Raw genomic sequence first — 22609 nt, 5'->3', positions numbered from 1 at the left:
AAGAAAACTAGGAATATTATAGCCAAATTCCAGAGTTCCCAGGTCAAGGAGAAAATATTACAAGCAGTCAGGAAGAAACAATTTGAGTATTGTGGAAACACAATCAGGATAACGCAAGATCTAGCAGCTTCCACATTAAGCGATCAAAGGGTTTGGAATATGATATTCTGGAGGTCAAAGGAGCTGGGATTAAAACCAAGAATCACCTACCTAGCAAAACTGAGTATAATGCTACAGGAGAAAATATGATCATTAAATGAAATAGAGGATTTTCAAGCATTCTTGATGAAAAAACCAGAGCTGAACAGAAAATTTGATTTTCAAATACAAGAAGCAAGAGAAGCATGAGAAGGTAAACAGGGAAAAGAAATCATAAGGAATTTATTAAAGTTGAAATATTTACATTCCTACATGGAAAGACAATAACTGCAACTCATGAGACTTTTCTAAATATGAGGATAGTTGAAGGGAATAAATATGTATATTTATATATGTATATATATGTGTATATATAGGAGGTTGTATGTGTATATAAATATATATGTGAGTGTGTGCATAAGGGTGTACATGTATACACAGACAGAGGGCACAGGATGAGTTGAATATGAAGGGACGATATCTAAAAAATAAAATTAAGAGGTGAGAGAGGAATTTATTGGGAAAAGGAAAAAGGGAGAGATAGATTAGGGTAAATTATCTCATATAAAAGAGGCAAAATAACACTGTTACAACGGAGGGGAAGAGCAGGAAGGTGAAAGGGAATGGGTCAACCTTACTCTCATGGAATTTGGCTTAAGGACAGAATAACATACATATTTAATTGGGTATCTTACCTTACAGGAAAGCAGGGGGGAAGGGGACAAGAGAGGGGATGACAGAAGGGAGGGCAGATTGGGGGAAAGGATACTTAGAAGCACAATGTTTTTGAAAAGGGACAGGGTCAAAGTAGAAAATAGAGTAAGTGGGGGGCAAGATAGGATGAAGGGAAATATAGTTAGTCTTTCACAATATAACTACTATGGAAATGTTTTGGGTAACTACACATGTACAATCTATGTTGAATTGCTTGTCTTCCCAGTGAGTGTGGGTGAGGAGGGAAGAAGGGAAAGACTCTGGAACTCAATATTTCAAAACCAAATGTTAAAAAAAATGTTTCTTTTTTACATGCAACTGGGAAATAAGATATACAGGCACTGGGGTATAGAAACCCATCTTGCCCTACTATAAAGTTAGGGGACTGATGGGGGAGGATATAAGAGAGAACAGATTGGGGAAAAGGGTATTCGGTAGGCTTGCTATTTTGGGGTGGGGGTAGGGGAAAGACAAGGAGAAAAATTTGTAACTCAAAATCTTGAGAAATGAATGTTGAAAACTAAAATAAATAAATAAATTGGAAAGTCTACCAAGAAAAAAACCCCTCTTTCACTTGAGAAAGACTGATTGCTAGTTGGTCTGAACAGAAGAAAATCCAATTTCACTGTGGATTCTCTACAAAACACTTCAAACATTTCTTTTCTATGCATTTTAAAGTATTAGGAAGTATCACTAGCACTACTTCTTAAAAAAAAGTTTTATCAATCTTTTTCATTTTAACATCGCTGGCATTTGCCAATGACACTGCCCCTTATTTCTCTCCTTTAAAAAAATAATTACTCATTGGGGCAGCTAGGCAGCACAATGAATAGAGCATCAGCCCTGAAATCAGGAGGACCCAAGTTCAAATTCGACCTTAGACACTTGATACTTAACTAGCTGTGTGACCTTGGGCAAGTCACTTAACCTGAACTGACTTGCCCTCTCCCCTCCCCCCAAAAAAAACAATCCAGTCAAGCAAAACAAATCAACACATTGGTCATGTCTGAAAATGTATGCCTTATTCTATACCTCTGCTCCACCATTTGCCATCTATATACTGAAGTCATGATGCTTACTGCATTGATTAGAGTTCTTAAGCTTTTAAATGTAGTTTTCTTTTATATTACTGTTGTCATCTTGTAACTTGTACTCTTGCTCTGCCCACTTTACTCTGAATCAATTCAAATAAGTTTTTCCATGTTTCTGCATTCTTATATTTGTTGTTTCTTAAAGTCCAAACAAAATTTGTTAATCAATGGACCCATTTTATATTTGGTCCTTTGCTACTATAATTTCATATACATATATATATATATATATATATATATATATATATGTGTGTGTGTGTGTGTGTGTGTGTGTGTGTGTGCACGTAGGTATGTGTGTATGCTTGTAATACATATGTATACATATATTAATATATAAGTATTTGTGTCTATCTCCATCTACATATTGTTGCTATTACTAGGTCAAAGACATGCTCACTTTTGTGCCATCTGGGGGGTAGAATTCCAAACTATTTTCATGAACGGTTGGACCAATTCATAGCTAAATTAACAGTCAGTATATTAGTATGCATATCTTCTCACATCTGTTACAACATTTGCCATTTTTGTATTTTTGTCTTCTTTGCTATTCTTCTGGTTGTGATGTGCTGTAAAACCTCAGAGTTATTTCAATTTGCCTTTCACTTATTGTTAGTGATTAATTTATTTTGTATATATTTTGCACATATTTGCATTTTGTATGTACTTACACATATACATATGCCTAGCATAGTAGAATATAACCTTCTTGATGACTAGGAGTGTTTCATTTTAGTTTATGTAGCTCCAGTATCTAGCATGGTGTTAACACATGAAAGATGCCTAATAGATGTTTATTGATTGATTGATTTTTTTTTTAAAACAAGGGGGTTAAGTAACTTGCCCAAGGTTACATGGCTAGTTATTTTGTGTGGGTATTAAGTATCTGAGGCCAGAACCAATCCTAGGTCCTCCCGGCCCGGCAGGCACTCTTACTGCACCACCTAGCCACCCCTGCTTATTGATTTATTGATTGAAAAGGCAGCTTATGACTTGTGTTCAACTGATTTTGTCAGAGGATTAATATATTTGTAGCCTAAGGATAGTATATAACTTTTTTTTTTAAAGCAATCGGGGTTAAGTAACTTGCTCAAGGTTACACGGCCAGTTATTATTTCTCGGTGTGGTGCTGAGTATCTGAGCCCAGATTTGATCCAGGTCATCCAGACACTGGAGCCGGTGCTCTTACTCGCTGAGCCACCTGGCCGCCCCTAAGCAATTGGGGTTAAGTAACTTGCTCAAGGTTACACGGCCAGGTGTTTCTGGGTGGGTGCTAAGTGTCTGAGCCCGGGACTCGATCTCCAGGTCCTCTCAACACTGGAGCCGGTGCTCCTACTCGCTGTGCTACCTGGCCGCCCCTTAGTATATAACTATTGAAGGACTGTGCTCCCCTGTTAATAATATCACAGTAGCTAAAAATTTGTGTGCCAATTTGTTTGACCTCTTTCTGTTCAGAGTTTCTCAGCATATGGTTCTTTTCCTGTTAGAAACTTGAATTTTTAAGGAAAGGAATTAGGAGCCCAGGAAATGTTTTGAGTGGAGGGCAATGCCTTTGAGTGGAAGGGAAGCCTTTCAGTCAGTCAACTGATAAATATACGAGGGCCTAGCTCATGTTAGGCATTCTGCAAACTTCTGCAGATACAAAGAAAAGTAAATAAAACCATCTGCTCTCAAGGAGGGCACAGTCTGGTGGGGGAGACAACATTTAAGCCACTGCAGTGGCAAGGAAAGGAGTACTTGGCTCCTTGTTCCAGCTGTTCTAGTGTCTTTGAGTCTCACAGAAACTGTGAATCCCACAGTGGGAGGAACTTGCCAAAGGACAGACCTGGAAGGATGTAACAGGAAGGAGCAGAGAATATAAAATTAAAACTAATTTTTTTGGTCTTTATTAATTTGTTTGTTTACTTTTAGTTTACAAGATTCAATTCCCCAATTCCTTGAGTTTCAAATTTTTTCTCTCTCTCACCCCCCCCCCCCGATGGCATACAATCCAGTATAGGATCTGCAAATACTTTCACATTAGACATTAGTCAGGTTATAAAGACAAATTGTATCAGATGTAATGAAAAATGGGAAAGAGGAAACAAAACCAAATAAGAAAGAGAAAAAGATCTGGTACGTTGCTTTGATCTGGATTCAAACTCAGTTCTTTCTAGTTCTTTCTCTGGATGTAGATATCTCTCTCCATCATGAGTCTTTTGGGATTGACTTATAACACTGCATTGCTGAGAAGAGGCCAGTCTATCAAAGGTGGTTGTCACACATATGTTGTGTCTATAATTGTGTACACATTTCTCCTGAGAGCATATAAAATCTTGAGCATGAGCTGGGACAGAGTAAAACTGAGATTGAGAATGCTTGTGGTGTCATTACTCTGTAGCACTCTGTTGATCTGTAAGACAAAAGCCTTGTCTGTTTTTAGACACAAGTTCCAAAAGAGGACTTTACTGATGATCCAGAAGCCCTGGAAGAGGACTTTACTGCTGATTCAGAAGCCCTGAGAGAGAACTTTTACTGCTGTTTACAGAAGTCCTGGGACTTTACTGCTGATTTGTGTTTGATTTCTCAGACAGAAGCTTTATCTGTTGGTTTGTGTTACTTTGTCAGAAAGTGAACTGAGATGATAGTGCTGGCAAAAAGTGTAAATATCATTGTAACTCTGCTAAGCTTAATGTGTATGAATATTGCTGTGGATCTGTTAAGCTTCATCTTTCCATAAAAAGAAACTGCGAAGGACTTGGAGTGAACTAGTTACTGTGAGCTTCAATATGGAACAGGAGCAGAGAGCTGCCTACCTGTAAATTCAGGCAAGAGTTAGGAGCTTGGAAGAGAAGCCATGGAGTTTGGAAGTCAGCCTCCAGTCAAGATGAAAGGACCTTGGGTACTTAGTGCTGACTGACAAGATTATGACTTACTGTGACCTAGGGGTAGAAGACCTTTGTACTTTCTACTATCCCTTAAGGATGATTACTCCTTAAGGATGATTGAGCTAAGGATGATTGGAAGCCAGTACCCAATCAAGATGAAAGACTTTAGATAGGTACTTTATGTTTATAAAGGAGATTGTGACTTACTGAATGATATCTTTTGTTTAAGACTATGTGGCCACCTTAGTAATAAGTTGTCATGTTATATTGTTGTGAATGATTTGCTTTACTTAATTACTGAAAAAACAGAGTTCAATATAGTATTCTATGGGAACCTTAAATCTATTCATAGCAGCAATCCTCAGGAGAGCTGCTTGTGCTTGGCTTTACAACCACTATGTTCAAAGAAGCTATAAACATGATGAAAGGGAAGTAATCAACTGAGGACAGACACAATAATTAAGAAGGTTTGGGAAAGATTTTGTGTAGAAGGTAAGATTTTAGTTAGGAGCTGAAGGAAGCCAGAAGGTACAGGTGAACAAGCAAGAGCACTTTGAAAATGCTAGGAGTTGAGAGCTGTAAAGTCTTATTTAAGGAGTGGCAAGGAGGACAGCATCCCTGTATCATAATGGGATGTAAGGCATAAGAATACTAGAAAGGTAGGGAGAAAGTCAGCTTATGAATGCAAAACAGAACATTTTACACTTGATCCTGGAGGTGATAGGGAGCTTCTGGACTTCACTGAGTGAGAACATGGGACATGGGGCATGGTCAGACCAGTGCTGTAGGAAGTAATCTTCCTTTGGCAGTTGAGTGAAGAATGGAATAGAGAGGGGAAAGATGTATGTCAGGCAGATCCACCAGCAGGTTACTGCAATAGCACAGGTAGGAAGTGATGAGGGCTTGCACCAGAGTAGGGCAAGATCAGAGAGATAAAGAGGTATATGTGAGACATCTTAAGAAGGTAATTTTTTTTGCTGTTTCTTTTCTCTTTTTTCCAATTTATTTATTTTTAGTTTTCAATTTTCATTCACACGAGATTTTGTGTTACAAATCTCCCCCCTTCCCCTACCTCCACCCCAAGATAGCAAGCTTACTGAATACCCCTGCCCTAAATCTGTTCTCTCTTATATTCTCCATCCTCCCACCCCCTAACTTTCTATTAGGGCAAGATGAATTTCTATATCCCAGTGCCTGTATATCTTATTTCCCAGTTGCATGTAAAAAACAATTTTTTAACATTTGTTTTTAAAACTTTGATTTCCAGATTCTTTTTCTTCTTCCATCCTCACCCACCCTCACTGGGAAGACAAGCAATTCAATATAGGTTGTACATGTGTAGTTACACAAAACATTTCCATAGTAATCATATTGTGAAAGACTAACTATATTTCCCTCCATCCTATCCTGCCCCCCACTTATTCTATTTTCTACTTTGACCCTGTCCCTTTTCAAAAATGGGTGCTTCTAACTACCCTCTCCCCCAATCTGCCCTCTCTTCTATCATCTCCCCTCTTGTCCCCTTCCCCCCTACTTTTCTGTAGGGTAAGATATCCAATTGAGTGTGTATGTTATTCCCTCCTTAAGCCAAATTCCATGAGAGTAAGGTTGACCCATTCCCTTTCAACTTCCTGCTCTTCCCCTCCATTGTAACAGACTTCTCTTGCCTCTTTTATATGAGATAATTTACCCTATTCTATCTCTCCCTTTCTCCTTCTCCCATATATTCCTCTCTCACCTCTTAATTTTATTTTTTAGATATCATCCCTTCATATTCAACTCATCCTGTGCCCTCTGTCTATGTATACATGTACACACATATACATACACTCACATATATATTTATATACACATGCACCCTCTGTAATGGGAATGCAAATTTGGAAGATCTTCCTTGCCCCTAGGCTAAAGTGCATCTGAAGCCTGGGGTGGGAGGCTTGTTTTTCAGTAGATACTTCTTGATTGGCCAGTGAGTCAATAAGGTTGTTACATTCTCTGAGCCAGGAGAAGGTTATATAAGCCCTGATGTGTAGCTTTGTTTTGGGGGCTCACTTTGAGAAGTGTTCTGTGATTTGATCTGTATTCTGGGAAGCCGTTGTCCAGGGCCCCCCCAGCTTTGAAAAACCCAGATGCTGATTTGGTATGGATGTATTGGTTGGACAGTTTGGAAATCTGTCTACTTGATCTGTTTCTGTCTTGATAATTCTGCCTGTATGCTTTGAAGTTCGGGGTGCTGACCTCTTTCCCCTGAACAAGGTAAACTATATATGTCTGACTGATTAAAGTAAGCTTGTTAACCCATTTTGAGTTGCTTTCCTTTAACAAAGCAGATCCAAGAACCTGTATTGGCAGCAAATCCTGAGGATGCTTGAGGTGCTTGCCGCTACACCCTCCTATACATATATGTGTGTGTGTGTGTATACATATATACACACACACATATATATTCCCTTCAACTATCCACACACTGAGAAAAGTCTTATGAGTTGCAGTTATTGTCTTTCCATGTAGGAATGTAAATAGTTCAACTTTAATAAGTTCCTTGTGACTTCTTTTTCCTGTTTACCTTCTCAAGCTTCTCTTGCTTCTTGTATTTGAAAATAAAATTTTCTGTTCAGCTATGGTTTTTCCATCAAGAATGCTTGAAAATCTTCTATTTCATTGAATGACCATATTTCCCCCTGAAGCATTATACTCAGTTTTGTTGGGTAGCTGATTCTTGGTTTTAATCCTAGCTCCTTTGACCTCCAGAATATCATATTCCAAGCCCCTTGATCCCTTAATGTAGAAGCTGCTAGATCTTGTGTTATCCCGATTGTGTTTCCACAATTCTCAAATTGTTTTTTTCCTGGCTGATTGTAATATTTTCTCCTTTACCTGGGAACTCTGGAATTTGGCTATAATATTCCTAGGAGTTTCCTTTTTGGGATCTTTTCCAAGAGGTGATCTGTGAATTCTTTCAATTTCTATTTTGCCCTCTGGCTCTAGAATATCAGGGTGATTTTCCTTGAGAATTTCTTGAAGGATGATTTATAGCCTCTTTTTTTGATTAAGGCTTTCAGGTAGTCCAATAATTTTTAAATGATCTCTCTTGCATCTATTTTCCATGTCAGTGATTTTTCCAATGAGGTATTTCACATTGCCTTCTATTTTTTCATTTGTCTGGATTTGTTTTATAGTATTTTGATTTCTTATAAAGTCAGTAGTTTCCATTTCCTCTAATCTAATTTTGAAGGAATTATTCTCTTCAGTGAGTTTTTGAAATTCCTTTTCCATCTGGAAAATTCTGTTTTTAGAGGCATTCTTCTCATTGGTTTTTGGGTCTCTTTTGCCATTTGATTTAGTCTATTTTTAAGGTATTATTTTCTTCAGTCAGACTGTTGACTTGCTTTTCATGATTTTTCTTGTATTATTCTCATTTCTCTTCCCAATTTTTCCTCTACTTCTTTTACTTGATTTTCAAAATCCTTCTTGAGCTTCAATATGGCCTGCGACCAGCTCATATTTTTCTTGGAAGCTTTTGGTGCAGGAGTTTTGACTTTGTTGTATTCTTCTGGTTCCGTGTTTTGATTCTCTTTGTCCTCAAAAAAAGATTCTATAGTCTGATTGTGCTTTCTCTGTTTGCTTATCTTGTCAGCCAATTACTTGACTTTTGAGCTCTTTGCCATGGTAGAACTCTGCTTCCAGAGGGGAGAGACATGTGTCCCAAATTGCTGTGGTTTTTGCAGTTGTCAGAGCTATGAGGAGGGTGCCCTCTCTACAAATACCACAAGCTATGGCACACTGGTGTTCCTCATCCCAGGACCACCATCCAAGACTGTGACACAGATCTAAGTAGGTCAAAGCAAGAGCGATTACCCTCTGAATGGTCCCTTGGTCCGCCTATGATCTGCAGGCCAGGGGCTCTGAAGGCAGCCCCACAGCATCAATTGCAGCCACTGTGGTGCCACCACCTTTCACTCTGGGGGCAGGGCCCTGACCACACTCTTCTCTTACCCTGGATTAACAGATTTCCTCACTGATCTTTTACTTTCTCTTTGTATTTTATGGGTTGAGAAATCTGGAAAATGCCATAGCTGCTTGTGATTCACTCTCCTGAAATCTTCTCTGGCTGTTCTGGGCAGGTGGTTGGGGCTGCCCCAGTTCTGGGCCAGCGTGGCTCATGTGTGACTGTGCTCAGCTCCCATCCCAGTATGATAGACCCTTTCTGTCCACTTTCCAGGCTGCCTTCAGTGGGAGATTTGTTTCACTTTGTGGGTTCTGTAGCTGTAAAATTTGTTTAGAGTCATTTTTTTTTTATAGGCACTGGAGGTGGTTGGAGTGGCAGTTCAAGAAAGTTCTTTCTTTTACTTCACCATCTTGGTTTCACTCCTTAAGAAGGTAAAATTGACAGGTCTTGGTAACAGACTGGATATAGGGTGGTAAGAGAGAGTGAGGAATCAAGGATAACACTTAGGTTGTGAGCCTAGGTGACTGGGAGGGATTGTGGTACCCTTGACAGTAATAAGGAAGTCTGGAAGAGGAGTGGGTTTTCAAGGAAAGATAATGAGTTCAGTTTTGGACATATTGAATTTAATGTGTTTAAAGGACATCCAGGTCAAGATATCTAATAGGCAGCCGAAAATGTGAAACTGGAGGTCAGTTGAGAGGTCTGGGTTAGATAAATAGATTTGAGAATCATCAGCATAGAGTAAATTGATAGAAATAATGAATATATGGGAGCTGACAAGATCACCAAGTGAAATAATATGAGGGAGAATAGAAAAGGGTCTAGGACAGAGCCCTACAGGACACTCATGGTTAGAGAATGTGACCTGGATAAAGAGCCATCAAAAGATAATGAGACGTAATATTCATAGAGGTAACAGGAGAAGCAGGAGAGGACGGTTATCATGGAAAATGGAAAGAAGAGCATATGAAGAAGAGGATGGTGATCAATAGTAACAGAGGCTATAGAGAAGCCACTGATTGGTTGATTTAGAATATTCATAGTTGTTGATAGTATTTTTTGTTTGGAAAAAAATACTTTTTTCAAGTCTTTTTATATTTTGTAGAATAGTTCTTGCTTTTGTATCATTTCCCTACATATTTCAGATATAAGAACTTTATCAGAGATATTTGCTGCAAAGGTATTTTCCCAAATTAATGACTTCTCACTCTAGTTGTACTGTTTTTGTTTGTGCAAAGTATTTTCAATTTTATGTAATCAAAATTACTTGTTGAATTTTTTGCAATCACTATTCTTTCTTTAGTTAAGAATTTACCTCTAGCCATAGATGTGTAAAGTACTTCTTTCTATTCTCCTTTAATGTATTTATGATTTTTTGTTTATATTTAGGGCCATGTATTCATTTAAGGTTTAATGTGTTATATATTATATACTGTGTTATATATTTTATGTTTTATATGTATAAATGTGTTATACACATTACATATTATTTAATGTGTTATGTATTATAAGGTATAATGTGTTAAATATTATAATATATTAATGTGTTATATATGATATTATATAAAATATGTTTAATGTGTTATCTATTAGATATGGGTCTAAAACTCATTTCTGTCATACTGTTTTCCAGTTTTTCCCTAAGTTTCATTGAATAGTGAATCTTTATCCGAGTAATTGCTATCATTAGGTTTATCAAACATTAGACCACTATGATTCCTTCCTTGTTTCTCTATTCTATTTATCTATTTTTAACTAGTACCAAAAAGTTTTGATCATTACTAATATATGGGCAGCATAATAAGTCTACAAATTTCTTTTTTATCTCCTCTGGGTTTTGTAATACACAAAAAAGTTGATAATTTTCATGGGCTTATTTTATATGTTGCTACTTACTGAACTTACCATTTATTTTTTCTATTGAATCTCTAGAATTCTCTAAGTAAACCATTATATCATCTGCAAGATCATGTTTTCCTATTCCTCGTGTATGCTCTCCTCTTTGATTTAATTTAAAACAAAGTTTTATTGTTATAGCTAGTGTTTTTAGAATGTTGCAAATAATAGCAGTGACAAGAAATATCCTTATTTTCCTTTTCGTTTTACTTACAGTGAAAAGGCTTCTATTTCTTGGTTTTATGTAAATATTGTCATATTAAAACATTACATTCTTTATTCTAATACGGAATATTAACACATGATATACCAGTATAATAAAAAGAAAATTTCTGCTTATTCTTTTTTTTTTAAAGCATAAATGAGTCCTGTATTTTTCTAAATGCTTTTTATGTTACATAATTTTTATCATTTTTTGTTCATGGTAAATTTTGTTTATAGTTTTCTCAATGTTGAATCATCTTTGCATTTCTGGAATAAGTACAAATATATAGATATATACAATTCTATACTTTTGCATCAATATTTATTAATTATTGTAAGATAACTTCTATATTTAAAAATAGCATAAAATTCTACCAAACAGAGGTATAAATGGACCTTTTTAATATGAAAAAAGCTATCTACCTAAAACTAAAAACTAGCATTATGTGAAATGGAGAAGCTTTACAAATAAATATAGGAGTAAAGAAAAGATGCCCCTCTTCCCTACTCTCATTTAACCTAGTTATATAAATATTAGCAATTAAACTAAGATAAGAGAAATAAATTAAAGGCTTATAGAAGGTTAAGTGGAGAGAACACTCTCCCTATTTGGTGATTGTTATGGGAATGGGAATTTAAAATCTTTCCTGCCCCTAGGCCCTTTTATAGGCTTAAGTGACTCTGAGAACCTTTCCTGATTCGAAAATATACTCTGCCCCCTAATAGGCTGAATGTGGTCACCTGGAGCCTGTGGTGGGAGGCTTGTTTTTCAGGAATGCCCACACCTTGATAATTTGTGATTGGGCAGTGGGTCAAGAGGGTTGTGACATTTTCTGAGCCAGGAGAAGGCTATATATACCCTCATGTGAGATTTTGTTTTGGGGCTCACTTTGGGAAGAGTTATGTGATTTGACCTGATGAGATTCTGGGCAGCTGTTGAGTTCCCTGGCTTTGAAAACCCAGATGTTGGTGCTTCCCTCTCTGGTAACTGACTAGGTATGGATGTAATGGTCAGACAGTTGGAAGCCTCTCTGCTGATCTTTCTCTGTATTTGTTGTCTGCTTGTAACTTGTTTGTATTCTCTGAAGTTTGGGGTGCTGACCTTTTTCCCCTGAACTAGGTAAATGACATATGTTTGATTAAAGCAAGATTGTTAACCCATTTTGAGTTGCTTTCCTTTAGAAAAGCAAATCTGAGAACCTGTGTATGCAACCACCCTGGGTATGCTGGGTGCTTGCTGCTACAGTGATGACATAATGTCTTATTTAGAGAATCCTAAAAACTCAGAAAAAATACTAATTGAGACCCTCAATGACTTCAATAAATGGTAGAATAAATAAAGATCCACAAAAATAAAAAAAAAGCATTATTATAGAGTAAAAGAAAAACCCAATAATAGAAAGTCCCACTCAAAATAATTATTAAATGAAACGCATAAAATATCTGCTTGTTATACTACCAAGGTATTCTCAAGACCTGTATAGATAGGACTACAAAATATTCCTGGAAAAAATAAAATATAGCATAAATAATTTTAAGGATATTTAGTGCTCATGGTGAAGTGCCCACCAGAAATTATACACTAGAGCCCTGTAATGAATAATCATAATAAATATAACAACATGACCTAAATTACAAGTCTCTGTGCCTTGTTCTCTTCTAGAATCCTAGGTGAGGTAGCAAAGCTGCAATTTTAATGGTTTATGGGATTTGCCCCCAACACTATTCTGGTCTAGGACTCTCCTTGGGCCAGGCTCTGCCTTCTCCTATTTTGGATAGGGTCAATGAATCTAAGCCCTTCTCCTGATAGAGTTCTAAACTGGTTGGAAGAAGTAGGGATTAAGTTCTCCTGGATGGGAGGTAGACATGTTGTTCTCTACTTTGCTCTCACACAGTTAGTTTATGATGGGGCTGTGGAAAGGAGAGGAGGAGAGAGCCCTCAATTCTGGCTCAGATTCAGGGCTTATATCATGATCCTTTATAGTCATAGCTTTTTTGGGATACAGATTATTTTGCTGGAGTTTCTTTTTGCTCTTGCCCCTATTTTCCATTATCCCTAAAGTAGAACTGTGAAAAATTAGAACTTTTCCCATAACCATCTTTGCAATTGCACAAAAGAATGATTTTCAGAGTTCTACGAAGTCTTCTAAAATGATTTTCTCCTAAGGTGGTTTAAAAATTAAGCCACTGTGGATGTCCTTTCTTCATTGTTTGACTTCATAAATTTTATTAATATTTTAGTGAACAAGGAAAAATAAAAGTAGATTTAAGTAAGAAAGGCAGCTATGTGGTACAGTGAATAGAATGTAGGGCCTGGAGTCAAGAAGACTCATCTTCCTGAGTTCAAATCTGACCTAAGACACTTGTTAGCTGTGTGACCCTGGGAAAATCACTTAGCTTTTTTTGCCTTATCTGTCACATGAGCTGGAGAAGGAAATGCCAATCTTCTCTACTATTTTTTTCTCTACTATTTTTTGCCAAGAAAACCCCAAATGGGGTCAAGAAGATTCAGAAATTACTGAAATGACTGAACAAGAAGAAGGACTACTTTGGTATCAGAGATTATTACAGACTATGTATGGCACTGTCTTCTGGCAGTGGATGAAGATTTACAAGATCATAGATTTAAAGCTGGAAGCACCCACAGAAGTCACAGACCAATACCCTCATTTTACAGATAAGGAAACTGAGGATCAGAGTGATGAAATGACTTACTTACTCAAGACTACATAGTCAGCAAGTTATAAAATTGGATTTGAATCCAGGTCCTCTAATTGCAAACCTGTCACTATTTTCACTGTTCCTCACTGGTTAAATATATTGGAATAAAAAATTACTCATTCCTTTGATCTTCTCAATATAATATTAATATTATCTCAGTTTGGAGGTTTCTTTCCATTGATGATATCATTATAGAGGGCTCCCCTTAATATATTGTCATCATGACATCATGGATGAATAATGTTTGACATATGATGACAGGAATTAATGCCTGGAACAGCTGCTTTCAAGCAAAGAAACGTCATAAATGACTTGGGTTTCATGTTAACATAAACTTTTCAGTGGAAGAAGCATGAAAACACAGATCTCTTAACTTATCTTTGACTTATGGGATAGATAATGGGCAAACTGTTAAGTGTCAGAGCTTTCCAAAATGCAGACACATCAAGCATCCAAAGAAGAACATGATTTACATGTGCTATCACAGCCACCGTGGCTAATGGGGCTAAAATAAGCTATGGAACTGATCTACTATTGTAGATACATGAGCTACTAATTATCCCTTTGCACTAAGGACCTGTTAAAACTGGTTCATGGGGTGGCCAGGTGGCTCAGCGAGTAAGAGCACCGGCTCCAGTGTCGAGATGACCTGGATCAAATCCGGGCTCAGATACTCAGCACCACACCCAGAAATAATAACTGGCCGTGTAACCTTGAGCAAGTTACTTAACCCCAATTGCTTTAAAAAAACTGGTTCATCAAGTTGTTTTTTTTTCTTCCCCAGAATTTCTGCTAGCTCTAATAATGGTTAAGAAGCTCTTATAACCATGGATCATCAGAATGACTTTTTTTAGGTTGTTGAACTGTCTCCTTTTTTTCTTTCTCATATTTCCATAACTATGTGCCAAGCACCTTCAGTTGCTGTATTGGAATAAGCCTAGGAAAAAGGCAGGGTGGTACAGTGCAAAGGACACTGGACATCAATTATAGAATCAAAGGATGACAGAATATTAGATCTGGGTTCAAAAGCAACTTTGCCACTTACTGGCAAGTCGATAGTCTCTCTTGAGCTCATTCTCTTATTGAAGAACAGGGATCATACCAACTCCCTACTTTGTCTGTTACAATGGTACAAAGAAATAATACGTATACGAAAAGTATGTTTTAAACTTCACAGTTTCAAATGCAAAAGATTTTAAGAGATAGTTTGAGAGTATTTGATCTCAACATATTCAAAACACCAAGTTCAGACAAACTATTTCCCTTGGCTCTGTTTCCTGAGAGGAATGACAAACATCATAGCAATGGTTCAAGGAAGCAATCACATAAATATAAGATAGAGGAGTTATGGCTGGAATAGTCCATGTGAAAAATATCTGGAAGTTTTATGGGGATATGCTGGAGCCATCTCTTACTGACTCTCAAGACTGATGGTTGAATTTTTGGTAGGAGTATTTATACCGTGAAAATCAGCAAATGGTACAAATCAGGGCTTGATTTATTATATTGTTGATTATCTAGACCAGAGGTATTAAACAGTCCAAAAGTTGCATATGACCCACAACATTCTCAAGTGTGGCCTGAAACCGATTAAAATATAATTGGGAAATATTTAACAAAATAAATAAAAATCTGAGAAAACAAAAAAATATATTAATATATATTTTTCTAAGTCAATATATGGCCTGCATATGTAAAGTTCAGTGGCCCCTGTTTTTATTTGAATTTGATACTGCTCATCTTGATTTTTAAAAAGTAATGGATAAGGGCAACTAGGTGGAGCAGTGAATAGAGCACCAGGCCTGGAGTCAGGAGGACCTGAATTCAAATTTAGCCTTAAACACTTGACACACTTACTAGCTGTGTGACCTTGGGCAAGTCACTTAACCCCAATTGCCTTACCTTCCCTCCTCAAAAAAAAAACATTAAAAAGCGATGGATAGAATGTTAATAATAAAGATTAAACTTTAAAATATGGTGTGCGTTTTTGGGGAGCCAATTGTTAAAAATTTATTATCACAGCACTGTTTTATTGGACTGTATACTTAATGAGAGAGTGGTGCAGTGGCTAGAGTGCTGAGCCTGCAGTCAGGAAAACTCATCTTCCTGAGTTCAAATTTGGCCCCAGACTCTTACGAGGTATGACCCTAGGCAAGTCACTTAACCCTATTTACCTCGTTTTTCTCATCTATAAAATGAGCTGGTGAAGCAGATGGCAAATCACTCCATTTTCTTTGACAAGAAGACCCCAAATGGGATCACAAAGAGGGTAAACATCTTAAAGGACTCAACAAATACATAGTAAGAGCCAAGGGAGCTAATCAGTAGCGCTGAAGAAACACACGTAAAATAACAGAGATGTGGTGACAAAGAGATTGCCGCCTGATCAAATCAGATCTGGAGGACTGTTTTAAGGGCATCTGAAGGAGGGGCATTGACAAGCTGGCACATATCTAGTGATGGGCAATCATGCTATTGAGGAAATTAGACATCATGCCAGTTTGAATATCAGTTAATGCTTAAGGAGGCTTAGTTTGGAGAAGAGAGAGTTGAGGCACCTTCAAGCATTTTGAGGCTATCATTTGAATCAGTTTATCTTATTCTACTTGACTCCCAAGGGCAGGCAGGCCACCTACAATAAGTGAAAGTTTCTGAGAAGGAAACTTCAGCTTGATAAACAGGAAAAAAACACACAAAAAACAAACAAGCAAAGACAAAAACAAAACTTCTTGACAATTAGAACTGCTCAGAAGTGGAAACAGAGGCCTTGAGGGGTAACTAGTTTTCCTGGGCTGGAATTCATCAAGCAGAGGGAAGATTGATGCTGACTGAAGATGCCATAGGAAGGATTCCTGTTCAGATCTAAGTTGGAATATGTGACGTCTGAAGACCCTTAGAACTCTGAGATTTTATAAGAATTTTTTTGTGAGAATTTAGAGATTGAAGGGACCTTTCAAAAATAAACAAACATCTATCTATCTATCTATCATCTATCTATCATCTATCTATCTGTCTGTCTGTCGGTCTATCTATCTATCTATCCATATATCTATGTATCTAAATTTGTTTTTTGGTACAACTCTAAGAAAATTTAAGGGACTGGTCCAAAGTCATACTCACAGCAAGAAGTAGAAATCTGGGATTCAAATCTAGGTCTTTTGATACCAAATCTTTCTTTTCCTTTTTTTTTCCTCTTGTAACTTAAAAAAAAAATTATGTATTTGACAAATATCAGCAAACAAGAAAATTTCCATGTGCAAAGAGAAAAAGATGATTATAGATGGAATGATTAATCTCTACTAAAATACTTGTTTGTAGTGTACATATTAAAATATCATAGTAACAGCAGTATCTGTCTTGTCTGTGTCCCCTTCTGAACCTCCTTCTGTTTTTTTCTGTTTATTTTAAAAATGTTTCATTGATGCTCTCTTCTTTATTTTCTTCTTTATATGGCATCACTATCACTACCCACCCCCACTTCACCCTTCAACTCACCAAAAATAAATACAAAAATAAGAGCCCCTATAAAGATAAGTACAGCCATGCCAAACAAAGGTACACATTGGCTGTGTCTGAAAAGAAATGCCTCATTCTGAACCTCTAGTCCTTCACCTCCTTGCCAAGAGGTGGGAAGCATGCTTCATCATCATTTTGCTCAAGTTGTGATTAGTCTTTACATGGACCAGAGTTCTTAAGCCTTTTGAAGCTTCCCTATTGCATTTTACAATATTTCCATCCCTTCACATGCATGGTTATGATTATTAATTGTGTGTTTCCTTCCATCTTATATTCTTACATCTCTTGGCCCTTCAGTATAAAGAAGAAGGAGGTGGTAAAAGAAAATGTCAGGGACAAGGTTACACATTCCTCTTCTCCCCCCCCCCCCCCCTTAATATAATATAATAAGGATAAGGGCATGAGGGAGTCTTAAATGTATGTTACTTTGATCCCTCATAAGGTATGAATCTCTTTGGGTCATGAAAGGACTAATTTGATTGACTAAACCAAGCAAGCTGAGCATGTCTCTGGGAAGGTTTAAATAGGGGAGGAATTTCAGCGGTAACTCAATCTGACAGAGAAGCAATCAAGCGTTAGGAGTTTCCAGGCTCAGGACCATAATAAGGGGATAGACTCTTACAGCTGTACCAGAGAGTAAGAAGAGGTGGGAGGAGTGAACACCACAGAGAGTGCTACCCTCTGCTCCCTACTTTTGACCATGTCACTAGAAAAACTGGATAGGGGGTGGTTAGGTGGTGCAGTGAATAGAGCACTGGTCCTGAAGTCAGGAGGACCTGAGTTCAAATTTGACCTCAGATACTTAACACTTACTAGCAATGTGACCTTGGGCAAGTCACTTAACCCCAATTACCCTGACTTCCCCCCTCCAAAAAGTAAAAAAAAAAAGTTATAGGAAAACTGGATGAATAGGAGACATATTCAACCAAGAGCAGAAAAATGCACAATGAAAGTGACTCAATAGTGGAAGTAACCTTAAGGTGTGTAACCCTTAAACCTGAAAAGAATTCTGGTTATGGATTCAAGAAATAACCAGGAGCTGGGAATTTACCCTTTGATCCCACAGGTTCTCTCCAAGTTTGCTTCATTGTTAATACACCCTAAATTTAATCCTACTCATACACTGGACTCTGTGTACTTATGTGAGACTATGAATCAGGCTTTGGAGGGAAAATATTTTGTACCAACTGTTATTATACCATCTCAGTAAACAGAGGTAAGTGGTGTTACTGGCTGATAATCAATAGGAAGTATAGCCATGACAGGAGGCCTGGGAAAGATTATTTCATAAGTCAGCTTTTTGTGTCATTAGCTATGGTAGGGGTTTATTTAGAATAATTATTTTTTGGTTTATCTATATTCACCTTCACACATCATTTACCTGGATAGGCAGGGCTTGTTTTGCCCTGTCCCTTATGTAGTCTGGATGCCTTTGTAGTCTGAGATTAGGCCCCACCCTCTGATGGAAGCCATGACTTCTGTGCCTCTCTTAGTGACCCAAAGCAGATATGGGCTTCAGGCGTTTCCAGTCTCCTTATGCTTGTACAACCCCAAATCAGGAGTAGATTCTTCTCCCTACTGTGACCCTAATGACTCCAATCAGATATTGGGATTATACTGGGCTCAGACTTTCTGTAAGGGATCCTAGAACATGCATCTAAACATTGAGTTGGATCTGTCTCCTGCTGAGGCTTCAAGTATTTCAAAGCATTCGCTGTCCTACCCTGTTGAATATGTGTCCCACTGTAACTCTGATAGGTCAGGGCCAAGATTCTACTGGCTTTAGACCTCTATTACCATAGATCATGATTATTCCTGTCTCTTCTAGCACATCCTTACTTAGAAGACTCACATGCTTCAGATCTTATGAGAGAACAGGATTCACTCCATTCTGTCTCAGTTATTCCATAAGTATTTATCAAATGTTTACTGTGTGCCAGGCACAATATTAAGTCCAGGGGGGGTACAAAACAACAGCAAAAAACAGGATCCCTGTCTTCAAGCAACTTGCATTCTAATGAAGGAGACAACATGCAAAAATATTGAAGACATATAAACATACAAGACATTGAAGACACATAAAGAGTAAATGGGAGGTTCTCTCAGAGGAAAGGAACTAATTGTGGGGACTCAGAATATCTGTGGACTTTTGACAAATTACCAGAACTTGTGCTGTCTTCTGCCTCCCAGGGCTTGTAGGATTCTGGTCGTCTTCGTGGGCACTGGATAGAAGGGCTGACTGATGCTTCTCTCTTGTGTTCTTGATTATGGCTGTGTCTAGTGCCTTTTTAAATATTTGTCAGTGTATTCGGAACAGTTGGGTTCCTCTATGATTTTCATACCATCCTAACCAGAAGTTTTCAGTGCTCTTTTTATAAGATATTAAATCATTATAATTATTAAATAGCAAACACAAAATTCCTGTTGTGCTCCCTATGTTGAGTGCAACATAAGATTTTCTTCCAAGGAAAAAATATCTCCTGCAAAGAGCTGCTTTTTTTTTCTGGTGTAAGAAGTCTATATATGTTTATGTGGAGGCAGAGAAGACATTATGGACAAATATCTGTGGAATTTAAAAAGTTTTGAGAGATATAATTTTTTGGTAATTTAATCATTTTATTAATAATGCCAGCATTTTAATAAAATGATGGTCATTTGACCATCTATCTCTTAGACCAAAGCCAATCATGGCAGTGGAGTCATGGCTTATATGTTCTTTTCTTTTTTCTTTATGGAGGGCAATTGGGGTTAAGTGACTTGCCCAACATCACATGGCTAGTTTGTGTGTGTGTGTGTGTGTGTGTGTGTGTGTGTGTGTGTGTATGTGAAGTGTCTGAGGCTGGATTTGAACTGAGGTCCTCCTGACTCCAGGGCCAGTGCTCTATTCACTGTGCCACCTATCCGCCCCTATTTTTTCTTTTAAAATTATTTTTCCCTTTTTTGGAGGGGGGGATGCAGGGCAATTGGGGTTAAATGACTTGCCCAAGGTCACACGGCTAGTAAATGTTAAGTGCCTGAGATCAGATTTGAAATCAGGTCCTCCTGACTCCAGGGCCAGTGCTCTACTCCCTGTGACACCTAGCCACCCCTTACATGTTCTTTTAGAAGAGGATTATTCAAAAGGATAGCAATCAACTCTGATCAGGTTAATGGTTAATGAGAGAATGAATATTACGATGAGGGGGCTGTACCTGAACTTTGATGACGTCATCCACTTCTAAATTCCCCCCAGTCAAACTACTCAAAGAATTTATGCCCCACCCAAGGCTGAGTAGAACAAAATGACTGACCCACCTCAGTGGGGACTGGGTAGAGAAGTATTAGCTCAACCTTCAGAGACTGAGGTCTTGACATGAAGATTAAGAAAAGGGGGAAATCTGAATCTCCCCAATAACCATTTTTCTCATATCCTTCCCCTTTTCAGATTCACAAAAATGTGAATCTGCCAAGAAAGAATTATTCCAAATGAACCCCCAGGACAGATAGTGACACACAAAGTTGACTTATGAGAACCTTTCCCAGGCCAACTGTCAATATTTAGCAATAAGTGTTCCTAATTGCTTCAGCATCAAAGAAACATAGAACAATGTCAGCACATCAAAGTTTCACGAATTCCAGTACATTGAGTTACTCTCACAGAATATATAAGGGTTCACAACCCTTATATAAAAAGCTAAACAATACCACTCTCAAAAACACTGACTTGAAAAAAGAAACAAAACACCACATCAGTGGGTAAGTACTTGGCTATGTCCCACATTAACCAGCATTGTGAAACCAGAAAGACTCCTCAGTCACAAAGGGAAAATAGCCATCATTAGACATTTTTCTTTATGTATGAGGGGTTGAGCTAGGGAAGCCCCTGATCAATTCGACAAATTCACCAATCAAATTGATAAAATTAAAGGGCACAGACCTTTTTTTGGAGACCTCAGAAAGTTTCTGGCCTATGTAGTAGTTAATGAGTCAATCAATAAACATTTATCAAGCATCTGCTGTGTGCCAGGCACAGTGTAAAGCACTAACAATATAAAGAGAGGCAGAAAGCACAGAATCAGTATGAAGGTCTTACTTGTAGTTCTTCTCCCAAAACTTGACAGGTCTGGCATAGGAAGTGATGAAAATGACACTCCCCAGGAATGGACTCAACGGAGTTGAAAAGATGGAAGTGGCAACAGTTTGGAAGAAAAGCATGGCAGAGTCTGAAGATGTTAAGTTAAGGTAAAAGGAAATTATTTCATTACTTTGCTATTAAACTTTCCTTTGGGTAAGTCCTGATCTGCAATCTCCCCACTTCCTCCTAAAACCTCCCAGCTCAAGGGAAGAAAAAGAAAAAAGAAAGATATAAACAAATCCTTTTTCTAAATAAGTATACAGATAGGGATATAAAACTTTCAGTAGTACCCTGCTAATTCTCATTTCCCTAATATGCAAGACCAATAATTCTCAGAAAAATCCCAAGTCTCATTCTGCTTCTCAGCAAAGATTTAGAATCTGAGGACTGAAGAGAAGTAGTGTCTTATTACCAAGACATCATTAGCTTTACCAAATATACTCTTGATACATTTACCAAAGTACTAAGGGGCTTTATAAATAATTAAAAGTAAATTATACTTCTCAAAATAAATGAACACCATTGTTTTCTGCATCAGTATCCTTGTTTAAAAAATAGATTTTTATATATTTATCATATATATTTATATATCTAATAATATATCTATATATAAGTAATTGGTATTATTGGTATAGTATTCATTGTTTAGTTTGTATCAAGTTGCTCTACCAGGAACTTGAAAAGAGCAGAACTTTACCATAGTCACTGATCTCTAACATGTGGGCAGAAGCAACTTTGGTATGGTGGATGGAAAGTCAGCTTTGGAGCTAGGAAGAGCTGAGTTCTAATTTTACCTCTAATACAAACTTACTGTGGAACAGTGGGAAAATTTGACCTCTCCAGCTTCTGGGATTTCCTTATTCCAATGATACTATAGTTTTGAAGGTACTTGAGGAAGAGCCAAAAGTAAAGTTCTCATTTCCTGGGCCCCATTTCTTCTCAGCTTGACCTGACTTTGGTCACCCCCTTCACTATAGGCTTATCCCTTGTTGTCCTTGCCTGTACTCCTTTGACCAGTCACTGTCATGGTGGCAGATACAGTGCTAGAAAGATCAAAAGGTGAGAGGAATGTTGAGTGGGGCAGAAGGCAGTGGACAATGTAATCACAAAGAGCAGATATCCCAAAGAATGCCAAATTACTTAAATCCTTATAAATTCAAAATGATCACCTATACTCTCGGGCAATTAGAGTGCACAGGATTCTACAGCAGAATCTAGAGTGGATTTCTGGAAGTAGAAGGTTGCCATGTTCTCTCTTCACACTGACTCAGATTTCAGGGTCTTTTAATGCCCTTCCCCAGATTTCACTGGCATAGGATATGTGGCCAAAGGTTGCTTTTTTTGTCTCTCGTGCCACTGGGAAAACAAAATATGAGCATGTTGCCACCACCACCACCATGAC

At 37.6% G+C, this 22609-nt stretch overlaps 1 protein-coding gene across 1 annotated transcript in view; it reads right to left on the bottom strand.

The window, feature by feature from the left end:
* The window catches only part of PCNX2 (pecanex 2), a 395419-nt gene that overhangs the window by 96285 nt on the left and 276525 nt on the right, over positions 1 to 22609 (bottom strand). The window contains exon 23 of the mRNA XM_069064863.1: positions 21166 to 21295. Within this exon, the coding sequence (XP_068920964.1) occupies positions 21166 to 21295 (130 nt within the window). The remainder of the gene's footprint in view (positions 1 to 21165; positions 21296 to 22609) is intronic.

This window comes from Petaurus breviceps, unplaced genomic scaffold, assembly GCF_028583685.1.
Source record: "Petaurus breviceps papuanus isolate PSGF00001 unplaced genomic scaffold, PetGlider_PUasm1.0 90650, whole genome shotgun sequence".
NCBI classification, from domain to species: Eukaryota; Metazoa; Chordata; class Mammalia; order Diprotodontia; family Petauridae; genus Petaurus; species Petaurus breviceps.
Note: the sequence above shows the minus strand (reverse complement) of the source record. Positions and strands in the feature narration are given on the sequence as shown.